We start from the raw sequence: 25,073 nt of genomic DNA on the forward strand, positions 1-25,073 counted from the left end.
AGCAGATCCTGTCGCATGGAATTACGAGGGTTAAAAAGATCATATAACTGCACTGACCATCTCATCTTTTTAGTTTATGAGAGTAGGGACAGTACAAACATTTTATTTATCTCCCTGGAGTACCCCTTTAAATCTATGTTACTTGTACAGATAAACAATGGGAGACCAGACTCTCCCTACTTGGTAGTGAAGGCATGAAGTACGTAATGAGAAGAATTGGCGAATGTTAGCACTACACCCACCATGAAACACTCAGTTAGTATTATGATCTGGGGAATGGATGACAATAAAAAGGTGAGGGCAGAATATGTTTAATTAATGAGACTGTAAATGCTAAAAAATACATAAACTAAACTAACTACTTCAGCCTAAACTGAAGTTTTTTGCACATAATCTTTTCCAAGAGTGAAGACTTCATATTTCAACAGGATTCATTTCTCGGACCCTTCACTGGGGAACACACGGACCCATGGGTGTATGCTGCTGACACTAGGCAGAACAAAGTTCTCTCCTCCCCAGAAGTGTGCACCCGCCGACTGGAGCCTAGCTAATCAGCTAACTGATTTTTACCTAGTGTCCAAAGGAGACAGACAAGGTTCTGGGCTCAGACCATCTCTACCATCTTGTGTTTTATTAATGATTTCCATTTTTCTTTCACATACAGCTCATGACTACGGGCAACGGAGTGTAATTGTTCACCCCGTCATCTAACCTAGAGACCGAGTGACCAGTATGGTCTGATCCACATCGTACCCTGGTGTGTCTATCAGGCAGGACCCTAACACATCAAGAGCGTTTAGGACATCCGCACACAGGGACAGGCGGACTGGTCCCTGCTATCTATTTCTAGCCCGCTAGTCCATCCTAGCGAGACGTGTGCAGGGAAGGCAGATGTACCTTATGCCAACGACTCCCGTGAGATGATCCTGTTGAACGTCTTCTGTGATGTGAAGGAGCGGGGGACACCAGATAACAGCACAGAGGTCTTCAGCTACTCTCATCTCCAGATGGAAATGCGCTGTGCTTAACCCATAATTCTCAAACCAGAGTTGCAGGCAGTCCAGGCCTTGTAGACTTCAGCAGAACTTCCAGTACATGACTACGTCTATTCTCTTTCCAGGCCAGGCTCCCACGCTCTTCCGGGGGATCGCGTTCAAAATTTAGTCCCCGGCATGATTGAGGCCCGTTCCTATGTTAGGCCCACAGCCTCTGCATTCTGGCAAGCCAATAGTGTGAGCGTGCGGGCTTTTCTCCCACTCATCCTCCCTGGCCCACCTCCAGTGCAGCAGCCCATCTCTGGCGCTCTTCTTCCCGGCCTATCCAACTTCAGGCGTGCATTTTCTGCTCCTCCTCTCTCTTCTGGCGCCTCTTCTCTGCAGTCTGCATAGTTTCTTCTTCCTGCAGCTCTCCATTCTCCAGTCATTGATGTCAGTCTCAGTTTGCGTGCTCCTGGGGTCATATCCTTCTTCATCCTCCTCTGGTTCTGCGCCTCTTCAGGAACAAGTAGGCTCTGTTACTATAGGCACACATGCCTCCCCTCAACAGCCCCACACCTGGAACCCTTTTTTACCTATATGTCTAATATTAAGGCCTCTTAATCTCTTCCTGCACCTCCTATGTTTCTACACCGTTTGTCATTCCAGTAAAAATAAGCTACCTACAGATCAACAGACTCCGCGTTCATGATCTGCAGGTTTTTATGTTTCTGAGTCTGTGTATTTGAATAATTAATTGTACGGGGGTTTGTTCAAAATAATAGTAGTGTGGAGTTCAATTAATGAGGTCAATCATTGTGTGAGGAAACAGGTGTGAATCAGGTGGCCCTTATTTAAGGGTGAAGCCAGCACATGTTGTACATGCATTTCTCCTTGAAAGCCTGAGAAATATGAATCGTTCCAGACATTGTTCAGAAGAACACCATACTTTGATTAAAAAGTTGATTGTAGAGGGTAAAACTTATGAAGAAGTGCAGACAATGATCGGCTGTTCAGCTAAAATGATCTCCAATGCTTTAAATGGAAAGCAAAACCAGAGAGACGTGGAAGAAAACAGAAGACTACCATTCGAATGGATCGATGAATAGCCAGAATGGCAAATGCTCAGCCAATGATCAGCTCCAGGATGATCAAAGACAGTCTCAAGTTACCTGTGAGTACTGTGACAGTTAGAAGACGCCTGTGTGAAGCAAATCTCTTAGCAAGAAGTCCCCGCAAAGTCCCACTGTTAAAAAAAGACATGTACTGAAGCGGATACAATTTGCCAAAGAACACATCAACTGGCCTAAAGAGAAACGGAGAAACATTTTCTGTGAACTGATGAAAGTAAAATTGCTCTTTTTGGGTCCAAGGGCCGCAGACAGTTCGTCAGACGAAACTCTGCATTCAAGCCACAGTACTCTCTGAAGCCAGTGAAGCATGGTGGAGCAAGCATCATGATATGGGCATGTTTCTCTTACTATGGTGCCAGACCTATTTACCGCATACATGGGATCATGGACCAGTTTGCATATATTAAAATGCTTGAAGAGGTTATGTTGCCCTTGAAATGGGTGTTTCAACAAGACAACGACCCTAAACACAAAAAGTAAACGAGCAAAATCTTGATTCCAGTCCAACAAAATTGAGGCTATGGAGTGGCCAGCCCAATCTCCAGACCTGAATCCGATAGAACACTTGTGGGGTGACATCAAAAATGCTGTTTCTGAGGCAAAGCCAACAAATGCCGAAAAATTGTGGGATGTAGTCAAAGCATCCTGGACTGGAATAACAGTTGACAGGTGCCAGAATTTGGTTGACTCTATGCAACATAGATGTGAAGCAGTTCTAAAAAACTGGATATACAATTAAATATTAGGTTAGTGATTCACTGGAATGCTAAATCCTAAAAAAGAGAGAGGACATATTGTGAGTTTGTAAAGACAAATGCAGACACTGCTATTTTATAGAACAGCCCAATGTTCATATTTTGTTATTTTCTTTAAAGTAGTTAAGAATTATATACATTTCTCTTCATGTTTTGAATTAGAAAACAGTGTGCAATGTTCCCAATGCTGGAAATAACTAGGAGAAAGATTTTGTGCTTAACTCATGTTTTTGAACCCACTGCTATTATTTTGAACACTAGGTTGCATAGATAGCCGAGCTTCAGAAGTACATCAATATGGCAATGACTGAGGCCTTCAGCAAAGCCCCCAGCTGTCATTGAAACCCATCAACCACTGCACGATCGTGTCACGAGGCACTGATAAAAGTGGGACCACGTGAGTGGCGGCACACGTTCCATTTAAATGCTGCTGCCAATAATTGACAGTGGCATTTAAACCGTTAACAGTTGGAACTCACCTCTGAACATGGCTTCTAGAGATAGAAGCCGGTATCTCCCGCGTGTGGAGAGTTCAGCTCCCGAGTCCCCTCCACACGTGATCACCCCCACAATCACATACGTGTAAGTAATGGGGATGATGAACCCCATTAAAAAATAGATTAAAGAAACTTGTTAAAAGCAACCCAGGAAGCACAATTAATAGATGCAATAATACGATCTTGATTCCACATTATAAAAGGTGAAAAAAAAAAGGAGTTCACTTTATAGGAAGCCTAAAGGTTTCACAACCAAGTACTGAGAATTTTTAGACGTTCTGAATAATTTTTTTTTTCCCCCCACGCGTTTCACTTTTCTTGTCTAGAAGGGTTGTTCTATGGATTCTTCAGTAAAAAGGGTAGCATTTCATTCTACATTAAAATATCTTTCCAATGAGATATCATTTCACGTTTTTCTCAAACCCCGCCCCCCCCCAAAAAAAACTAGCGTTAGGAGCCAAACACCAGAAATGCTCTTTTTTTTTTAAAAAAAGGCATCCACAATTTTGGCCACTGATGTATCTACATTAAAGAGCAACTCCAGTCTGATATGAAAAATGTCCTAACCATGCAGACCCATAATTCTGTCCCTAAGGTGAAAGTATAGGATCCGGCTTTCGGTTCAATAGGCTTGTAATGTGGCAAGCAATTATCAGGGACAGAAATATATCAAGTATCCCCTACTGCTCCTTGAAGGGGATGTCACAGAAAAACCCCAACTAGGTGATAAGTAGATCATAGACACAGTATAACTTCTGGCCAGGGCCATCTGGAGGAAGTGTCTGTCTACAGCTTTCCGGGCGACTAGGACTGGAATTGCGCTTTAAAGTACCGGAAATAGTAAAATAGACAATGCATCTCCAGCAAAAGCTCGCATGTCGATTACACAAGGCATAGAGGTGCAGCAAGAAGAAAGGAAAACATGGTTACCCAGAGAGGACATGATACCTTAAGGCAAAATCAAAATGAAAACTTTTTTTCCTTCTGAGAAAGCAACGATGAATGAAAATAAAAGAAAAAAAAAAAGAAAAAGTAGAAAAGTTATAACACAACATCGATCACACGAATGCATTGTGCTTTGTACCCGGATCTTTTCGGAAAGTCTCCAGGAGGAAGCACTGACTGTACGGTGCAGAGACACAACCCAGGAGTGGTTGCTCTTCATGGTATTCTCCTACTGATAGCTGCTCATATTGTATACATGTGAACAATGATCTGCAGCAAAAGGAAACTATCTATATATAGGAACACTGACAACAGCGCTCTGCTAACATTATACATGTGTACCAAGTCCACTATTGCTACACGTGGGCTAAGGACCTCTGGTTTTACATTATGATCAAAGTGTGTGAGCCCATCTGCCAGCAAGAAGGCAGCCTCTCTGTGCGTCAGCCTCAAATGATCCAGCTACACTTTCCATTAATTAAAACCACTTAGGTGAAAATGTGAGCGCTCGGAAAAGTGCAGTCTCCATTTCTGTGACCGGCACCATGGCCTAGTCCCTAGGCATTATGACATTGCGGGGCCTGGTGAATGCCAGAGGCCCTCCGGACTGTGGGCCGAGGATGCTAGCCATGGAGGACCGTCCTGGCCACCAGACTAGGGTAGCACAAATCTTTTTTGCTTAACTCTTTCCCAGACTGTTTTAATCAGACCAAAGTAGAGCAGGACCCTGATCTTCTCCAGTTTGAGGCCTAGGCACAAGGAGAAGTCTTTATTATAAGTTCCCATCCAAAAAATGTCGCCTTCTGATTGGCAGATAGGCGCATATACTTTGATCAAATGAATGCAGAGAACCTCACATTTTACGTATTTAGCAATAGTGGAATTAATGCATAAAATGTGTGTAATATTTGCCTATCCTCCCTATAGACGTACATGCTTGGCTGTGCAGAGCGTTCATAGTGGTAAGCAGGTAGTAAGCTGTGTCAGACACCTCTGGTGGCCGCTTACCTCCCAGAGAAAAAATAATCAGATAGGTGTTATTCAAAAGCCTGTCGTCACTCGCTATGGCCAGCAGGGGCGACATAGGGGCGGCCATACAAAGCAGACGGTTAACCAGTCCCATCAGAATTGGCAGGTTCCACTAATATTTAGTGTGAATGGCCAGCGGCATAACAAGACTTCAATGTGTGCACAGTGGGGGGGACCAGACATCCGACTGCCCACTTATCAGAAGAGGAGGCTCAGTGCATTGCTCCGCCCACTGCCTTTACAAGCCCAGCCTCCTCATTTGGTAATTGACAGTACTAGCATCCGTGGAGTAAGCACTGGCAAGTCAGCGCCGTCAATCACCAGTGAGGAAGGCAGGACCATGCAAAACCAGTGGGCAGAGCAGAGTACTGCATCGCTTGGCCACACCAAGGGTGCACCAACCACCCAAATTAGCATATCTGATTAACCTTCAGTTACTGCAAAACGGAGGCAGCCAATACTAAGGGTGCAATTACTGGAAGCCTTGATTTGTGTTCGTCCCAAGGCCATGAGAAGTATTGTCTCAAGATTAAAATATGTGATATTTGTGCCTGTCAGAGGTGTCTTATGCCATTGGTTAATATATTAGACCCACGATACATTAAGGGCAAGGTTAACTTTGCCAGACACTATTAATGAGCAATGAGACATGCTGTTTGCTCTATGATGTAACCTTGTTATGCTGTATAATCTCGCTGTCCGTGCAGTCACTTGGTGGACAGCTCGGTACAGAGAAGCCGAGCAGAATGATATATAGGGTGTGGGAAAGGAGTCAGAATAACTTGCCATGTTTTTCATTAAAATCCCTGGTGTTTGTATGCATGAGTCCAGTGAGAGGTCCCATCAGTGACTCTCCGCGATCTCTAGATATACAGTCATACAGGGACCGCCCACTTGACTCCTCCGCACAAAAACCAGGGATTACAATGCATTAAAAGCAAGTTCATCTGAAACTTTTCCCACAAATATGTCCATCCCTTTTTGATCAGCTTCTTCTATAACATCCCGCCTGCAGATCACATACCATTTTCAACACAAGTTCTCTTTAAAACACTGTGTCTCCGTATCGCCCAGATATCACAATTAATAAACTAAATGGTGTCTACTAACTTTTCTATGTACAGTAAAAGGTTTCCTGGTACACAAGATGGGATAAAAAAATGCCTAAAATGTATTAAAAAAAATTAAAAGCCATACAGCTATTGTAGGGCAACGCCACAACGGATCAAGTAATCCACAAAAACGTGCTGTAACCCTGTCCTGTGTACCCAGAAAATCCCTTCCATTAAATGAAGTGTACGGCATTTGCCCACATCTTGCCATACGGTGATACCGGAAAGAGAAAAGCAAAATAAAAAAAAAATGTACCATATTCACAATGCTTGAATTAAAAATGTAAAGACCCACAGTATACCTTTTCTGTTTGTAAGTCAACATGGCCTCTGCTATGGGCAGCTGATGGGCGCAGTTTGCTCCGGCAATGTACTGCGTGACCCGTGACACCACATCGGGGGGCTCCTGGATTGTAGACAGCAAAGAAACATCTGGGAAAAAAAGGCAAACAAAAGATAACTTCTTGGATGTTATGCTTTATTTGTACATAGTGGTTAGCCACAGGGCAAATGTAGTATTATAGGGTGGCCAAGTTCTGGGGGGTCAGCCAAAATGAAAGTCACTCTCATAGCGGAAGGGGTCCTGAGAAGGGAATCTTTTATTTTTGCATTAGGGCTGACATACTGTAGAGCTTACGGTGAGATAATTCTTCATGTCTGGTGCTTAAAAGGGCGGCATCTGTCAGTAGGATCACCCCTCCTAAGCCGTCTATATGGGCATGTAGGCCATAGGAATCTGAATAAAATGATACCTTGATACCTGCGATCCAATGTTTTATCCCTGAGAAATCCATGTTTTTCTTATATGTAAATGAGCTGTTAAGATCTATGGGCCGGACATAGATCTCCCTGAGAATCTGCCTTCAGAGCTTATAAATGACAGGGGTGTTACCATGAGACCTGTAGATCAGGAGAGCAGACTGTCAGTCATTACATGTCTCACACTGATAACACTGCCTTTCATTTATAAGCAGCTCTGGAGGCAGATTCTCAAGATCCATGTATAACCCATAGATCTTAACAGCTCATTTACATATTAAGAAAACTGTGAATTACTTACCGGTAATTTGATTTTCCTGAAACCCATGACAGCACCATACGAGAGAGAGAGCAGGATCCACCCCTATTACCGGACAGGAAGCCCTGAGCACAAAATAAAAAGGCAACTCTCACTTCCTCCTTCAATGTGGTTTCCAGGAGTCAAGTAGGAGTCACCCAATTCATCATCATTCTAATTTATACATTCACTCAAGCCCATTCTTCATTGTGAGACGAGAAGATTGAGAACCATCATCAACCAAAAGCCAGAGGGAGGGAAAAATAGGGTGCGGTCATGGGTTTCAGGAAAATGAAATTACTGGTAAGTAATTATCATTTTTCCCCTCACCCATGACAGCACCATACGAGAGACGATAGCAACAGAGTCATTCAATAGGGAGGGAGCCCCCCTGTAGGATCTTACACCTGAAGAAAGATCCCCGGAATATCCTAGTTCAAAGGATAGTGCTTCAAGAAGGAAGATTGAATGATATCTAAAACTTTCACAATCAACATAATGTCTATCGATTTGGAGCTTTAACCAAAAGCGCCAACAGGAGTAAATGGAATTTTACAACAACTCTTTCCTCTCTATCTCCCAGAGAAGGTCTATATTTAGAGACTTCACTTATATGCATGGTTGAATATATTTTGCATATTTGATTATATATTGTGTTCTCATTAAATCACCTAACCAACAACTGAAGAATATAAGATTCAGCGTGTCAATGGAAGCAGAAGTTAATAGATTCAGGGAACCTGGTAACCTTAACCAGGCTTCACGTAGGGTTTCTACCTTAATATTGTTGGCATTTTCCATTGCAGGCCCCCCTTAAGGCCAAGATCTGGACCGTAAGAAACCTTTCTAGGGTCAACGATCACATAATTTTTCAAAACTACCCAACTCTATGCTATTAAGAGTAGATAGAGCATCTCAGATTGCCAAAATGGGGATTCCAAAACCCAGCAGAAATATTTATTACTTTATATCCCTTAGGGTGTAACGTTAAGTCCCCCTTCCCCCACCAAGAAATGTATTTAAGTCAAACGGACGCATAGTTTGAGATTTCCATCCTGGGGAGTTTCTGGCTACCACAATCAAGTACTAAGAGCGAATACAACTAGAAAGGGCAAAACACAGATCTGAGCTATTCCAAAAGAAAAGTCACAATCCACCATACATGCAGGGATGATGGCATTTACGCTATTCCCCTATAATGGCATCAATTCTGAAACTTAAATGGAGGTTAATCCAACCATGGAGATTGTTAGTTGAAAATGGTTCAAATGCAAAATTGATTAGTTTTCAAGCAAAGAAACTAAGTAAACCGAGTGATAACGATTGCCTCTGATGCACCCTTTTTCTTCAGAAGCCACTCATTCAGAAAGATCTAGATCTCTTATGGTATTGGTCAAATCTCAGATGGTCTTAAGCTAAGGTATTAGCATCCCGTCCTGTTAAACATGTACCTTAAGTACGTATCATCCTGTGCTTGAGTAATAATCAGAACGGTCTTACCTCAGTGTGAAGGCGTTCGTCTTAACTAGCAAAGATGCTTCTCCTTCACCACAGGAGTCTCAAGGGTACGGGGACATTTTAACTCATTCCTCCTCCCTTTATAGGTTTATTGCAGAGTTGCCGTCTTATCACTCCAAGAGCGCACTGACTGGATATTTGTCCAACTCGACACTTAGTTGAGCCTACCAGTTTATGACTTCAATCCCAAGAATACATATTGTGTAATATGGCTCCATTGACTTAATTTCCACTTAGTCCATCTTCCCCACTTTTAAACTTTTAACTGGGAGGATACACTGGTCTTGAAATTTTTTTTACCAGATCTGGTATAATCATCTCTGTCGTGCAACTCCATTAGGAGGACGGACTGGGATATTTACTGGTTTGTCAGTCCTATACCGGCGAGACCAGCTTGCACTTCCCTTAGGAGGGCAGACTGGTAGTGCTGCCCGACTCATTACAATCGAGTTCATCTTACCATTCCATACCAGGAGGGTAGATTGGGGCAATTGGTGGTTTATCAACTTCCCTACCGATGAGTCCAACTCATACCTCCCTTAGGGTGTCAGCCCGGAATATCTTATCATTCTATACCAGGAGGGTAGATTGGGGCAAATGTTGGTTTTCCATCCCCCCTACCGGCGAGTACAACTTGAAGCCTCTTACCATTCCCGATCAGGGGGGTATGGGGTATAACGAGTTTAATCACTTAACGTCCAAAAGGTCATTGGAAGACTCCAGCTAGGAGTTTTAACAGGACTTACAGTGGTTTCATTAGGCTTAGCGCAGCCATGACCATCTTGCACTAGGAGGGGGAAACTGAGCTGTAGATGTTTATCAGCCAGTTCATCTAATGATCCTAGATTGTGAAGATCAACTGGACTTAAATTGGTATTATTCTTTTTAGCGCCACCATTAACATCCTTTACCAAGAGGATCACTGGGACATAGATGTTAAATGCAGAGCAGTGCAATATGCTATCCAAGTCTGAGGGATGGACTGGACCTCAGCAGCTATCCTTCGGACTGTATTTAATAGAATCACCCCAGACCGAGGGCATCGTCCGGAAAACCTCCTTACCAATATCAGCAATATTGCTAGTAAAGGGTTAGTGAAGCTTTGAGACCTTAGTGAAAACCGATCTACAAGCGCCAAGTTGCCTGGCTAACTGGGCAACCCACCGTGAGGCAGACAGCTGAGGAAAATCCTACATCTAATGTGGCAGGGTTTCCACAACTATGAAGCGGTCTGAAAAAGCTTCAGACAGGCCAAGATGTGACATAAGCCCAGACCAGAATTGGCACGAGGCTCGGCGCACACAAGCCACGAGGCTCGGCGCACACAAGCCACGAGGCTCGGCGCACACAAGCCACGAGGCTCGGCGCACACAAGCCCACGAGGCTCGGCGCACACAAGCCAACGAGGCTCGGCGCACACAAGCCAACGAGGCTCGGCGCACACAAGCCACGAGGCTCGGCGCACACAAGCCACGACGCACACAAGCCACGACGCACACAAGCCATTCACCCTAGGCCAAACTACATTGAAGGAGGAAGTGCGAGTTGCCTTTTTATTATAGGGCTCCCTGTCCAGTAATAGGGGCAGATCCTACTCTCTCGTATGGTGCTGTCATGGGTGAGGGAAAAAAATCAGATCGCAGATAACAAGGTATCATTTTATTCAGCTTCCTATGACCTACATGCCCATAACGACAGCTTAGGAGGGATGATCCTACTGACAGATTCCCTTTAAAGCAACTCTCCGCTTTTTCATAGTAAATAGCTGGGGAATTGTGACATTAGCGTCACTATCGATCCATAGTGTGAATGTGGAGATCTGGCAGGCAGAGTAAGTAGAAGGGCCTGGATATCTGCGGTCCCATAAGAGGAGAGGGGGCCTCCAGGTACAATGTGGAACCCAAGGGTCGGTCTAAGATTTGCTTTCCTTTTCTAGAATAACCCCATTAAATTACCTGAGGTTTGTGCGTCCAGTTTTGTGAACAGTTCTCTCCAGGCTGAATCCTGGAAAAGGTTGTTGTATTTGTAGTCCACAGTGCCCAGGTATTTGGCTACGGGATTGGAGCCTGCAAAAGTCGAAAATAACACAAAGTACAAATTTAGAAGCATAATGGTCTAACACAGGGTGCAAATGGTGTGGGGGGATGGGAGTACAGCCTGTACCGGAGACTGAACATCCTTCACAGCCCAGGGGGGCTCACAGTCTCATTACCCCATTTCCTAAGGGTCTTTTACACTGGGAAATGATTGGCAAAGGGATCCCAGTAAACGATCAGTTACTGACTTCCTATATAGTCAATAACTAACTGTTCATAAAGGACCCTTATAGACAGTCACATAATGGCGAACCCCCAAGACTCGCTGGGAAGGATCAATGATACTCACCTAATGGGATAATGAGAAAGCGCAGGTATCCCACCCAGTCTGGGGTTTTGTGTGACAGCTGCTCCACGAACAGCCTGAGGACAGCACTGAGGTAATTCTGAGCGCCCGCTACCGCAACTTTCACAGGATTTGGTGGCTGTGAATTGCAATTACAACTAAAAAGAGAACGTACATTGAATCAATACTTTCCGTTTTATCATGCACATCACAGATCCATTTATTAACAAGAGCAAACTCAGAGAGGAGGTGTCCAGTGACGAGAAGTTATAACTTACAGATGGGTGGGGGTCCGACCACTTGGCAGAGTGGGGCACTGTTATCCCCCTGAAGAATGGATCGGCAGTGCGCATGCCTGACCTTTGTGCCATTCATTCTCTAGGAGGCTGCAGAATCGGGCATGCGCACTGCCGATCCAGTCTACAGGGGGATAACCATGCCCCATTCTGCCGAATATGGGTGCGGGTCATAGTGGTTGGGACCCCTCTGATCTAGAAGATAATAAATCTTGGAGACGATCGGTCAAGAAGTAACATTTTTTCCATATCTTAGGAGACGTGCAGAATAGAAAAGATTGGAGCAGAGGTGAAGCACCCGGCGAGGTCAATATCCGATGCAGCTCGGAGACCAACACTTGATACTTACTATCGCTGTATTCTGGATACTATGGTATTAAAAGCAGCCTGAATATCCGCTGGAGAGCAAGTGCAGACTAGGGGAAGGTCGTGTTTTTGCAAGATATTTGAAAGAAGCTGAAAAGCAAAAACAGGTGAATGTATTACACACCTATACATACAGCTAAAACTTTGATTGCCATTTTTTTTGCACTGATGAAGGTTACTGAGCTGGAACTCTTAACTATGCGAAATATAGACTAATACACGTTCATCTTACACTATTATGCTATATTATAGGCTAAACATTTTTCATTCCTAAAAAAAACTCCTTACAGCATTGGGAGCCTTGTTTTTGGAGGCATTGCTCTAAATTCTCCAGCATAAACATGGTTAACATCTCGCCTGCAGCACAGTATGCAGTCAGCTCCAGAGCTCCCTCTAGTGGTAACATGCAAGCATGTTATTTTTTCAAAACAATGTATTTGCAGAGGATTTGGAGCTCCGATTAATAAAAATGATTAAGAAATTAATCAGCACAGAGTTTTGGAGCTAAAAATAAAATGTATAAATCTGGACTTCAGAGTCTAAAGTCGAAGGGCTACAGCACTTGGAAGGCTATTATTTGCTATTAAAGGGATCTGTTCCTGGTATATCAGCATATTAGTAGGGCAACATAAGTAATGAAGGACGCTTACCTGGCCCTGCCAGTCCGAAATGTTGATAAGGATAATGTTTTCAGGGAGATGGTCGTCGGATACCAGGATGTGGTTGAGCTGATCATACACTGTTTTCCTGGGAATCTGAACATGAAATATATTTGAGCAATGTATGGTGAAAGCAGCAGTCAGACAGAGAGCTGTAAGACCCCATACTCATATAGTGGGATGGGTTACTGCACACTGACTTATCACAGACATCAATGTATGGAGAGTCTGCAGTGGGCTCTAGGCGCCCTCTAGTGGTGACGGAATGCTGCCAAAATTTTAGGATTGCTTATGTAGAATTATTGGAGATCTGATATGACCACTAGAAATAGAAATAAGCTAATCAAGGCTGAATTATGGACCTCTTAAAAATAAAGTGCTTGAGGGTCTGTAACAGAGACTAGGTAAAATAATCCCAAGCGGAGTCGTCCAGCAGCCACTATGGGTTAGATGCAGGAGACAGTATAAGACTGCAGAGTCTGCTTATCTGGCGGTCTTACCTGCAGATGATCCACTATGGGTTAGATGCAGGAGACAGTATAAGACTGCAGAGTCTGCTTATCTGGCGGTCTTACCTGCAGATGATCCACTATGGGTTAGATGCAGGAGACAGTATAAGACTGCAGAGTCTGCTTATCTGGCAGTCTTACCTGCAGGTGATCCACTATGGGTTAGATGCAGGAGACAGTATAAGACTGCAGAGTCTGCTTATCTGGCGGTCTTACCTGCAGGTGATCCACTATGGGTTAGATGCAGGAGACAGTATAAGACTGCAGAGTCTGCTTATCTGGCGGTCTTACCTGCAGGTGATCCACTATGGGTTAGATGCAGGAGACAGTATAAGACTGCAGAGTCTGCTTATCTGGCAGTCTTACCTGCAGGTGATCCACTATGGGTTAGATGCAGGAGACAGTATAAGACTGCAGAGTCTCCTTATCTGGCGGTCTTACCTGCAGGTGATTCCGAGTATCGGGTGAACGTTCGTTATCTAGGCTATTGGCTCTCTCGTTCTGGGGTCGTGAGGCTTGCCTTTCTTTCAATGATGTGCTCCTACCACGACGACCCGTTTGTTTTCCGTCCAAGCTGTAGTCAGAAAAAAATGAAAATCTATTAAATCATCGGCACAATCGCTATAGCACAAGTCTTCACTGCAATAGGCCAAGGAAAACAAGAATGACACTGAGACCTTTTAGCATATTAAAGCAAAATGCCCAGAAAAAAAAAAACAAAAACAAGAAATATTAAAACTTGCTGATTCCCCGCCGGTCTCTTTCTGCTGCAGTCATGATGCTCAGTCAGAAGGACATGTAACCACTGAAGCCAATCATTGGCCTAGGAGGGGGATCAGCTGCAGCCAGTGACTGACTGCAGTGGTCACATGTCCCAGTCGCAGCAGCAGGAAGTGGAGACCAGTGGGGAGATGGAAGTGTTGGAAATGGAGGAGTGATGGCTGGTGAATATTGCTTCATTATTTTTTTACATCTTAGTTTTGATTTCTTGATTACCGAGTAGAAGGAATGATCAAGGACTCGGTCTTTGTTATCTTTCCACTTGGGGGTAACCTCTCCACGAAAACATCCAGCGTGGAAAGTTCAATCTCTTGTGGATCCTGCGAAGAGGTGTCCTATGGGAGTAAAGCAAACCCGTAAAGAAGAACCGTTCAGCTGTATATGTCTAACAGGTCACACTGGGCACTACATTTACTATCTGATAGGAGGCCTAGGTCACTCAGAAGAGCCAGATTTGATCCTCAGACTATAAGATCCTCAGGAATAGGGAGCGGGGCAAATACAAAGGACAGTCACATCTATCTAAGCTCGTACTGAACACGACAACATACCGGATCTGCACATGACAGGTCAGGCCGAACAGCAGAGATGGAAAGAAACAGAAGTCACCTTGTTACACAACAGCTACACAACTGCTATCCGCCTAGACCACCCACCAACTTCTCTACTGTATTAAGGCCCCGGGCACTTTAGACTAATGTTGGCTGAACTCAAAATATTGACAGTCTAATGTGTATGTGGGACTGATGTCAAGTGACCGAAGGATCAAGCCTCTCTGATTTCAGCCTGCTGATCCTTTCTCCAAAAGATGAGCGGCCGCCACAGGAGTTTGGCAGAAGCTTTTTCAGAGAACACAGGAGCGAAAGCTCTTGTGTATGGGAGAGTCGGGGAGATCGCTGCTGGCCGAGCGAGCGCAGCTGTGTATGGGAGAGTCTGGGAGATCGCTGCTGGCAGAGCAAGTGCTCCTGTGTATGGGAGAGTCGGGGAGATCGCTGCTGGCCGAGCGAGTGCTCCTGTGTATGGGAGAGTCTGGGAGATCGCTGCTGGCCGAGCGAGTGCTCCTGTGTATGGGAGAGTCTGGGAGATCGCTGCTGGCCGAGCAAGCGCTCCTGTGTATGGGAGAGTCTGGGAGATCGCTGCTGGCCGAGCGAGTGCTCCTGTGTATGGGAGAGTCTGGGAGATCGCTGCTGGCCGAGCGAGTGCTCCTGTGTATGGGAGAGTCTGGGAGATCGCTGCTGGCCGAGCAAGCGCTCCTGTGTATGGGAGAGTCTGGGAGATCGCTGCTGGCCGAGCGAGCGCTCCTGTGTATGGGAGAGTCTGGGAGATCGCTGCTGGCCGAGCGAGTGCTCCTGTGTATGGGAGAGTCAGGGAGATCGCTGCTGGCAGACCAAGCGCTCCTGTGTATGGGAGAGTCTGGGAGATCGCTGCTGGCCGAGCGAGTGCTCCTGTGTATGGGAGAGTCGGGGAGATCGCTGCTGGCAGAGCAAGCGCTCCTGTGTATGGGAGAGTCTGGGAGATCGCTGCTGGCAGACCAAGCGCTCCTGTGTATGGGAGTGTCTGGGAGATCGCTGCTGGCAGACCAAGTGCTCCTGTGTATGGGAGAGTCTGGGAGATCGCTGCTGGCAGAGCAAGCACTCCTGTGTATGGGAGAGTCGGGGGAGATCGCTGCTGGCAGAGCAAGCGCTCCTGTGTATGGGAGAGTCTGGGAGATCGCTGCTGGCAGAGCAAGCGCTCCTGAGTATGGGAGAGTCTGGGAGATCGCTGCTGGCAGAGCAAGCTCTCCTGTGTATGGAAGAGTCGGGGAGATCGCTGGCGGCCCAGTGAGCACTCCTGTGTATGGGAGAGTCGGGGAGATCGCTGCCGGCCCAGTGAGCACTCCTGTGTATGGGAGAGTCGGGGGAGATCGCTGCTGGCCGAGCGAACGCACCCGTGTATGGGAGTCTGGGAGATCGCTGCTGGCCAAGTGAGCGCTCCTGTGTATGGGAGAGTCTGGGAGATCGTTGCTGGCCGAGCGAGCGCTCCTGTGTATGGGAGATCGTTGCAGGCCGAGCAAGCGCTCCTGTGTATGGGAGATCGTTGCTGGTCGAGCGAGCGCTCCTGTGTATGGGAGATCGTTGCTGGCCGAGCGAGCGCTCCTGTGTATGGGAGAGTCGGGGGAGGTAGCTGCCAGCCGAGTGATCGGTCCTGTGTATGGGAGAGTCTGGGACATCGCTGCCAGTCGAGCGATCGCTCCTGTGTATGGGAGAGTAGGGGGAGGTAGCTGCTGGCCGAGCAATCGCTCCTGTGTATGGGAGAGTAGGGGGAGGTAGCTGCCGGCCGAGCGATCAATCCTGTGTATGGGATGGTCGGGGGAGGTAGCTGCCAGCCAAGCGATGGCTCCTGTGTATGGGAGAGTCGGGGGAGGTAGCTGCCGGCCGAGCAAGAGCTCCTGTGTATGGGAGAGTCGGGGGAGGTAGCTGCCGGCCGAGCAAGCGCTCCTGTGTATGGGAGAGTCGGGGGAGGTAGCTGCCGGCCGAGCAATCGCTCCTGTGTATGTGAGAGTCGGGGGGAGGTAGTTGCCGGCCGAGCGATCGCTCCTGTGTATGGGAGAGTAGGGGGAGGTAGCTGCCGGCCGAGCGATCAATCCTGTGTATGGGAGAGTCGGGGGAGGTAGTTGCCGGCCAAGCGATGGCTCCTGTGTATGGGAGAGTCGGGGGAGGTAGCTGCCGGCCGAGCAATCGCTCCTGTGTATGTGAGAGTCGGGGGGAGGTAGTTGCCGGCCGAGCGAGCCCTCCTGTGTATGGGAGAGTAGGGGGAGGTAGCTGCCGGCCGAGCGATCAATCCTGTGTATGGGAGGGTCGGGGGAGGTAGCTGCCAGCCAAGCGATGGCTCCTGTGTATGGGAGAGTTGGGGGACATCGCTGCAGGCAAGCGAGCGCTCCTGTGTATGGGAGAGTCTGGGAGATCGTTGCTGGCCGAGCGAGCGCTCCTGTGTGTGGGAGGTCGTTGCTGGCCGAGCGAGAGCTCCTGTATATGGGAGATCATTGCTGGCCGAGCGAGCGCTCCTGTGTATGGGAGATCATTGCTGGCCGAGCGAGCGCTCCTGTGTTTGGGAGAGTCGGGGGAGGTAGCTGCCGGCCGTGCGATCGCTCCTGTGTTTGGGAGAGTCGGGGGAGGTAGCTGCCGGCCGAGCGATCGCTCCTGTGTTTGGGAGAGTCGGGGGAGGTAGCTGCCGGCCGAGCGATCGCTCCTGTGTTTGGGAGAGTCGGGGGAGGTAGCTGCCGGCCGTGCGATCGCTCCTGTGTTTGGGAGAGTCGGGGGAGGTAGCTGCCGGCCGAGCGATCGCTCCTGTGTATAGGAGATCGTTGCTGGCCGAGCGATCGCTCCTGTGTATGGGAGAGTCGGGGGAGGTAGCTGCCGGCCGAGCGATCGCTCCTGTGTATGGGAGATCGTTGCTGGCCGAGCGATCGCTCCTGTGTTTGGGAGAGTCGGGGGAGGTAGCTGCCGGCCGAGCGATCGCTCCTGTGTATGGGAGAGTCTGGGAGATCGCTGCTGGCAGAGCAAGCGCTCCTGTGTATGGGAGAGTCTGGGAGATCGCTGCTGGCCGAGCAAGCGCTCCTGTGTATGGGAGAGTCAGGGAGATCGCTGCCGGCCGAGCAAGCGCTCCTGTGTATGGGAGAGTCTGGGAGATCGCTGCTGGCAGAGCAAGCGCTCCTGTGTATGGGAGAGTCTGGGAGATTGCTGCTGGCCGAGCGAGTGCTCCTGTGTATGGGAGAGTCAGGGAGATCGGTGCCGGCCGAGCGAGCGCTCCCGTGTATGGGAGAATTGGGGGGAGATAGCTGACAACTGTACCTCCATATGTAGAAACCTCCTGACACATTCCTCGTAAGCTCGCTCTACTGGGGGTCAGTGTTAGAGAGGGATGGAGCAGCGCTCCACATTAAGCAGGTTTGTCTCATAACATCATTAGTGTGTTTTTTTTTTCCAGTTCAAGAAAGATGCAGCATTTGTGAATATACTTTCTGATTAGCACAATGTTTCACGTCACAGACTCCTTGTCAGGAGCGAGCGAACACACGGCCCAGAAAGTGACATGGCTGGAATCAGGGTCTCTGCCACTACATCATACTGCTCTCAGATTACATAGCAAACCCTGCTGACAGATTCCCTGTAATATGCTGATATGATATGAGATGGTGACAATATGAGAGGCGGCGTACAGGCGTGTACCTACCAGGGATACAGCATCAGACACACTCTCAGGCGAGTGCTTGGGTAACGACGGCCGTCTCTCAGTATCCTCCAGCTGCGCAGATAAATGGAAGTGGGTTGAGCACTAATAAAAATGTAATTAAAGATGAAAACCCAAAGTTAACATATGACAAATTTGTATATACACACAGCCGTATGTTCTCCCCATACACCTATATATACGGCCGTACATCCTCCCGGTACACCTACAAGTGCTTCTCACTAAATTAGAATATCATCAAAAATGTAATTTATTTCAGTTCTTCAATACAAAAAGTGAAGCTCCTATATTAGATAGAGTCATTACACACAGAGTGATCTATTTCAAGTGTTTATTTCTGTTAATGTTGATGATTATGGCTTACAGCCAATGAAAACACAACAGTCATTATCTCAGTAAATTAGAATAATTTATAACAACAGATTGAAAAATGTTTTTAAAATCCGAAATGTCCTACTGAAATGTATGCTCAGTAAATGCCCTCAGTACTTGGTCGCGGCTCCTTCTGCATCAATTCCTGCATCAATGCGGCAATGTGGCATGGAGGCGATCAGCCTGTGGCTGCTGAGGTGTTATGGAAGCCCAGGTGGCTTTGATAGCAGCCTTCAGCTCGTCTGCATTGTTGGGTCTGGGGTCTCTCATCTTCCTCTTGACAATACCCCATAGATTCTCTATAATAGATTCTCTATGGGGTTAAGGTCAGGCGAGTTTGCTGCCAATCAAGCACAGTGATACTGTTGTTTTTACACCAGGTATTGGTACTTTTGGCAGTGTGGACAGGGGCCAAGTCCTGCTGGAGAATGACATTTCCATCTCCATAAAGCTTGTCGGCAGAGGGAAACATGAAGTGCTCTAAAATTTCCTGGTAGACGGCTGCGCTGACTTTGGTCTTGATAAAACACAGTGGACCTCCACCAGCAGATGACATGGCTCCTCAAACCATCACTGATTGTGGAGACTTCACACTAGACCTCCAGCAGCTTGGATTGTGGCCTCTCCACTCTTCCTCCAGACTCTGGACCTTGATCTCCAAATTAAATGCAAAATTTACTTTCATCTGAAAACACCTTGGATCACTCAGCATCAGTCCAGGTCTTTTTCTCCTTGGCCCAGGTAAGACGCTCCTGGCGTTGTCTATTGGTCATGAGTGGCTTGACACCAGGAATGTGACTCTTTTAGCCCATGTCCTGGATACGTCTGTGTGTGGTGGCTCATGAAGCAATGACTCCAGCAGCAGTCCACTCCTTGTGAATCTCCCCAAAATTTTTGGAAGGCCTTTTCTTAACAATCCTTTCAAGGCTGCGGTTATCCCGGTTGCTTGTGCACCTTTTTCGACCACACTTTTTCCTTCCACTTTCCATTAATATGCTTGGATACAGCACTCTGAACAGCCAGCTTCTTTAGCAATGACCTTTTGTGGCTTACCCTCCTTGTGGAGTGTGTCAATGACTGTCTTCTGGACATCTGTCAAGTCAGCAGTCTTCCCCATGATTGTGGAGCCTACTGAAACAGACTAAAGGATCTTTTTAAACACATAGGAAGCCTTTGCAGGTGTTTTTTGTTAATTATTCTAATTTAATGAGATAATGACTTTTGTGTTTTCATTGGCTGTAAGCCATAATCATCAACATTAACAGAAATAAACACTTGGAATAGATCACTCTGTGTGTAATGACTCTATATAATATAGGAGCTTCACTTTTTGTATTGAAGAACTGAAATAAATTAGCTTCTTGATGATATTCTAATTTAGTGAGAAGCACTTTTATATACACGGCCATACATTCTCCCCATACACCTATATACATGGTTGTGCATCCTCCCCTTACACCTATATACATGGCCATGCATCCTCACCATACACCTATATACACGACCGTACATAAATTGGGACTTACGTCGGTGTTTGCGGACTGAGTGAGGTCACGATGAGGTTTCTCAAAATGGACATTACTGTTCTGCAAATGCACAATGTACAAAACTATTAGACATGAATGTTCAGATGGTGCAGACGCCTCCAAACACTGACACCTCCCCGTATACCAGCGCCACTCATATCACCCTCTGATATCAATCGCCTGTCAGATAATGCGATATCCCCTTCATCAGAGAAGGGGGGCATAAAACCAGCAGCTGTGCCACACATGGGCAGTGCCGCAGGCAGCGTTATACAAGGGCCAGCGCTACACACGGGGCAGCGCCACACACGGGGCAGCGCCACACACGGGGCAGCGCCACACACGGGGCAGGTCTGGCTTTTATTACTCCATCTCTTGGTTGTTTCATGTTATGTCATCTTCTGCACTACAATAATGCCGCTTGTCTTATTAATTCCAGTACATTTTACAAACGTTCCTTTACTGGGAGGCACAAAATGAGTATAAAGCGCACAATAAGTCTGGTGTGTGGCCTGTGCGCTGGCTTTAGTCCGCTCCGGTTTTCGGGGTAAATAACCTTGTATACTCTACATCCCCTTATATTTCTCATACACACCAGGTAATCAACCATAATGCTCTAGACCCAATGATTGCTGTTTTTTTTTCATCTCTACAAAAAATTCTCTCTCTCTCTCTTAAAGGGGTTGTCCGATGAAAAATTATTAACTGATGGGAGTCCAAATGCTGGATCCCGCACCGACTGGCAGGAGGGGGTCCGTTTATCCTCACAGCCCCTCCATTCAGTCACTATGGGGCTGTTCAGTACTGTGCTCGGCTTTCTCCGGCCCCATACACAATGAATGGGGGGGCATTCAGGCATCCAACCTGCAGCTTCATGCTAGACAGGGTTCTGCAGATCAGTGCAGTTAGATCCCCACCGATCAAAAAAGGCATCACCTATCCAGCACACAGGCAATACCTGGTTTTCACTGGACAACCCCTTTAAGGACCCAATTGCTATTACACGTCCAATTGGTTTACTCTTCGCGTTTTTACTTCTATTACTCAACGTCTTGACTGCTTCCTTTGAGCTGATGAACGCCAGGAAAGCTTTGAGCCTATGTGTCAGACTCTATATAAAAAGACGATAGTACAAGTACATAAAATCCTGACTTTTGTGGTTAGATTTCTCAGTCGCTTCATTGGGGTCACAGGAACTATGGGACGTCCTAAAGCAGAGCCAGGGGTGTGATAACTAACGCCAGTACTGCAGAAGGAAGAACAGCCATCCCTCGGGGTACTACTCAACTGCTTGTAGTACCCTACTGCCAAGACTTATCACCAGAAGGTAAGAGCTCCACAAAGATGTGGACTGAAGACGAAGTAGTGGCCCTATGGAATAGAAGAACAGACGCCTGGAGGCTCAGGATCCAGGAAGCTTCTACCCGGGGGTGTGGAAGAGCTGTGCAATGGCAGGAGCACATGAGCTTAACCCGACCTTCCAAATTGACAGGTCAAAAGAGATAGCTCCTAACTGCCTAATCTGGGTTAAGACCTACCTGCTCCTCAGACCCATGTCTGCCTCCGAACGACACTAAGCTAAACTGAGTAACTGGGTGTCGGCTGCCCAAGAATTGCCTGCTGGGGAGGAATCCGCTTTTTTTCTTCGTGTCAGCCTCCAGGTGGCAGAATATTAACCCATGGTTCCCGTTTCCCCCAATGAAGCGACAGAAATCACAGTTCTGTCAGGCTCGTCTCCCCTCCATTAATAATATGGCGTTGCTTTGTGGACTTAGAAGCCTTCATCTGGAGCATACATGCTGCAAAATCCAGCATGGCGCAGACATCTCTACTCACAGGACTTGGCAATTCTTTCTGGCTTCTGATGCTATGCAAGCTTCCGATCTCCGTCTGAGAGCTGGAGTGGGAAAGACCCTCGAAATAAGGCCTGGAAGAAAAGCTTTCCGTCAGTTTTCAGTTGGTTTATCTACCCAAGTTCTCATCTTTATCAAGCACCAGCCACAGACCCATCAATGATGTGAGAAAAAAATATATATTTAAATAATAATAATAATAATAATAAGTCTTTAACCCCCTTACTGCCGAGGCAAATTTTCATTTTGGTGTTTCCATTTTTTCTTTCCCTACATCCAAACATCATAACTTTTTTTTTATTTTTCCGTCCACATTTTTATATTATTATTATTTTAGTGGTGAAAAAAAAGGAAATTTGTAATTTTCGGAGACCCGCAATGTTTTTATTTTTCAGTTGATGGCTTGTTTTTTGAAGGACATGCAGTCAACAGCTTGCGTGGTGCGGGCCCAGCCTCGGCCCATTCATTCTCTATAGCACTGTGGGAGATAGCCGGGGCCGTACTGACCATAGGGTTTGCTTCAACTTTTGCTAAGTGCTACTTTGATTATTTTCAAACAATTTTTTGAGATGATCTAAACCCTATATTCTGCACTGCGGGAAGCATATGGTCTTCATATAACTCAGTCTGATCCTCTTACATGTCATTGATTTTCCCTAACCAAAGTTATTTGGGGTGTAGCCCCATAATTTAGTATGGTCTTCTACACGCTGCCAGCTCCTTGGTCTCCTATGTGACGGTCTGGTCATGGCCACTATCAGCATTCAGAGCTTTATGTACTGCATTTCTCACTTTAGTTTTGGTTTGGGTGTGCTGAGGACGCTGTCGTCATCTTCCATTTCAGGTCCGCTATCACTTGGATTTTCTATATCCAGGGTGTCGTACAGCAAGTCCATGTCCTCCTCCACTTCCGGCACATGCTCCCCCGGGTCCTGTTCAGAGTCAAGCACCTAGAAATATTAGTACAGAAGACAATGAAGACATTTTTCCACCTCAATCTACTTTAAAGAGAACCTATCACTGGCTCAAAGACAACCATTGTTTTATTAATGCTGTTCCCTTGAGTATTCAGGGTTTTCTTTAACCCACAATACAGTATCAGAGATCTGGGCCTTGTTATTTAGTGCTATATTTTATGGTCTTTACAAGGAGGCTTGGCTCACTGAGTAAATAGTCGCTTACAGACAGGCCCCCCTAGGACCCTGCGGGACAGGCCCCCCTAGGACCCTGCGGGACAGGCCCCCCTAGGACCCTGCGGGACAGGCCCCCCTAGGACCCTGCGGGACAGGCCCCCCTAGGACCCTGTGAGCCACGCAGGGTAGGGATCATAACAATTAGCTCCAAATAAAAAGGCCTACATTTCTGGAACCATATGGCGGACTTAAAATTGAATCCTCAGGGGAGAAGCAGGAAAACTGATCACTTTTGATCTGGTGACAGGCCCTCTTTAAGAAAAATGATTTATAGGATTGGCCATGAAATGCATCAAACCATTCATGACTGATCTTGCCGATTCTTTGCAAAACCAGCCCCCTTCATCTGCACGCTGCACTTTTCATTCACTACTATGGGTGCGCCAAAACCTCCATTCCATGAGACAGTGCACCAGAGCCCCATTTTTTAGCTAGATTCAGGTCCCAGTGCATCTATGCCATAAATGTGCCAAATAGGACAACCCCTTTGATGACAACTTGTCCCTCCAAATCTACAATATATTATACAGTGGATACGGAAAGTATTCAGACTCTTTTACATTTTTCACTCTTTGTTTCATTGCAGCCATTTGGTAAATTCTAAAAAGTTCATTTTTTTTCTCATTAAAGTACACTCTGCACCCCATCTTGACTGAAAGAAATAGAAATGTAGAAACTTTTGCAAATGTATTAAAAAAGAAAACCTGAAATATCACATGGCCATAAGTCTTCAGACCCTTTGCTCAGACACTCATATTTAAGTCACATGCTGTCCATTTCCTTGTGATCCTCCTTGAGATGATTCTACTCCTTCATTGGAGTCCAGCTGTGTTTAATTAAACTGACAGGACTTGATTTGGAAAGGCACACACCTGTCTATATAAGACCTCACAGCTCACAGTGCATGTCAGACCAAATGAGAATCATGAGCTCAAAGGAACTGCCCAAGGAGCTCAGAGACAGAATTGTGGCAAGGCACAGATCTGGCCAAGGTTACAAAAGAATTTCTGCATTACTCTAGGTTCTTAAGAGCACAGTGGCCTCCATAATCCTTAAATGGAAGAAGTTTGGGACCACCAGAAGTCTTCCTAGACCTGGCCGTCCAGCCAAACTGAGCAATCGTTGAAGAAGAGCCTTGGTGAGAGAGGTAAAGAAGAACCCCAAGATCACTGTGGCCGAGATCCAGAGATGCAGTAGGGAGATGGGAGAAAGTTCCACAAAGTCAACTATCACTGCACCAGTCGGGCCTTTATGGCAGAGTGGCCCAACAGAAGCCTCTCCTCAGTGCAAGACATATGAAAGCCCGCATAGAGTTTGCTCAAAAACACATGAAGGACTCCCAGACTATGAGAAATAAGATTCTCTGGTCTGATGAGAAGAAGATAGAACTTTTGGTGATAATTCTAAGCTGTATGTGTGGAGAAAACCAGGTACTGCTCATCACCTGCCCAATACACTCCCAACAGTGAAACATGGTGGTGGAAGCATCATGCTATGGGGGTGTTTTTCAGCTGCAGGGACAGGACGACTGGTTGCAGATGAAGGAAACATGAATGCGGCCAAGTACAGAGATATCCTGGATGAAAACCTCTTCCAGAGTGCTCTGGATCTCAGACTTGGCCGAAGGTTCACGTCTCAACAAGACAATGACTCTAAGCACACAGCTAAAATAACAAAGGAGTGGCTTCAGAACAACTCTGTGACCATTCTTGACTGGCCCAGCCAGAGCCCTGACCTAAACCCAAGTGAGCATCTCTGGAGAGACCTGAAAATGGCTGTCCACCAACGTTCACCATCCAGCTGGAGAGGATCTGCAAGGAAGAATGGCAGAGGATCCCCAAATCCAGCTGTGAAAAACTTGTTGCATCATTCCCAAGAAGACTCATG

The 25,073-nt window shown here is 46.5% G+C and overlaps 1 protein-coding gene across 9 annotated transcripts in view; it reads right to left on the minus strand.

Moving 5' to 3' along the window:
- PACS2 (phosphofurin acidic cluster sorting protein 2) overlaps positions 1 to 25,073 on the minus strand; it is a 116,567-nt gene that overhangs the window by 15,911 nt on the left and 75,583 nt on the right. For 2 of the 9 annotated variants that reach the window (XM_073639165.1, XM_073639162.1), the window contains exons 9-20: positions 22,786 to 22,925; positions 21,977 to 22,067; positions 20,141 to 20,200; positions 18,225 to 18,326; positions 14,229 to 14,347; positions 13,674 to 13,806; positions 12,715 to 12,819; positions 12,048 to 12,154; positions 11,406 to 11,560; positions 10,976 to 11,086; positions 6,748 to 6,877; positions 4,290 to 4,343 (exon numbers count right to left, since the gene is read on the minus strand). In XM_073639165.1, the coding sequence (XP_073495266.1) occupies positions 4,290 to 4,343; positions 6,748 to 6,877; positions 10,976 to 11,086; positions 11,406 to 11,560; positions 12,048 to 12,154; positions 12,715 to 12,819; positions 13,674 to 13,806; positions 14,229 to 14,347; positions 18,225 to 18,326; positions 20,141 to 20,200; positions 21,977 to 22,067; positions 22,786 to 22,925 (1,307 nt within the window). Of the gene's footprint in view, positions 1 to 4,289; positions 4,344 to 6,747; positions 6,878 to 10,975; positions 11,087 to 11,405; positions 11,561 to 12,047; positions 12,155 to 12,714; positions 12,820 to 13,673; positions 13,807 to 14,228; positions 14,348 to 18,224; positions 18,327 to 20,140; positions 20,201 to 21,976; positions 22,068 to 22,785; positions 22,944 to 25,073 lie in introns of all 9 variants that reach the window. The other 7 variants (XM_073639163.1, XM_073639160.1, XM_073639169.1 and 4 more) reach the window with 5 other exon arrangements.

The sequence above is a fragment of the Phyllobates terribilis genome, unplaced genomic scaffold (assembly GCF_046119375.1).
Source record: "Phyllobates terribilis strain yellow unplaced genomic scaffold, ASM4611937v1 Scaffold_7__3_contigs__length_470593459, whole genome shotgun sequence".
NCBI lineage: Eukaryota > Metazoa > Chordata > Amphibia > Anura > Dendrobatidae > Phyllobates > Phyllobates terribilis.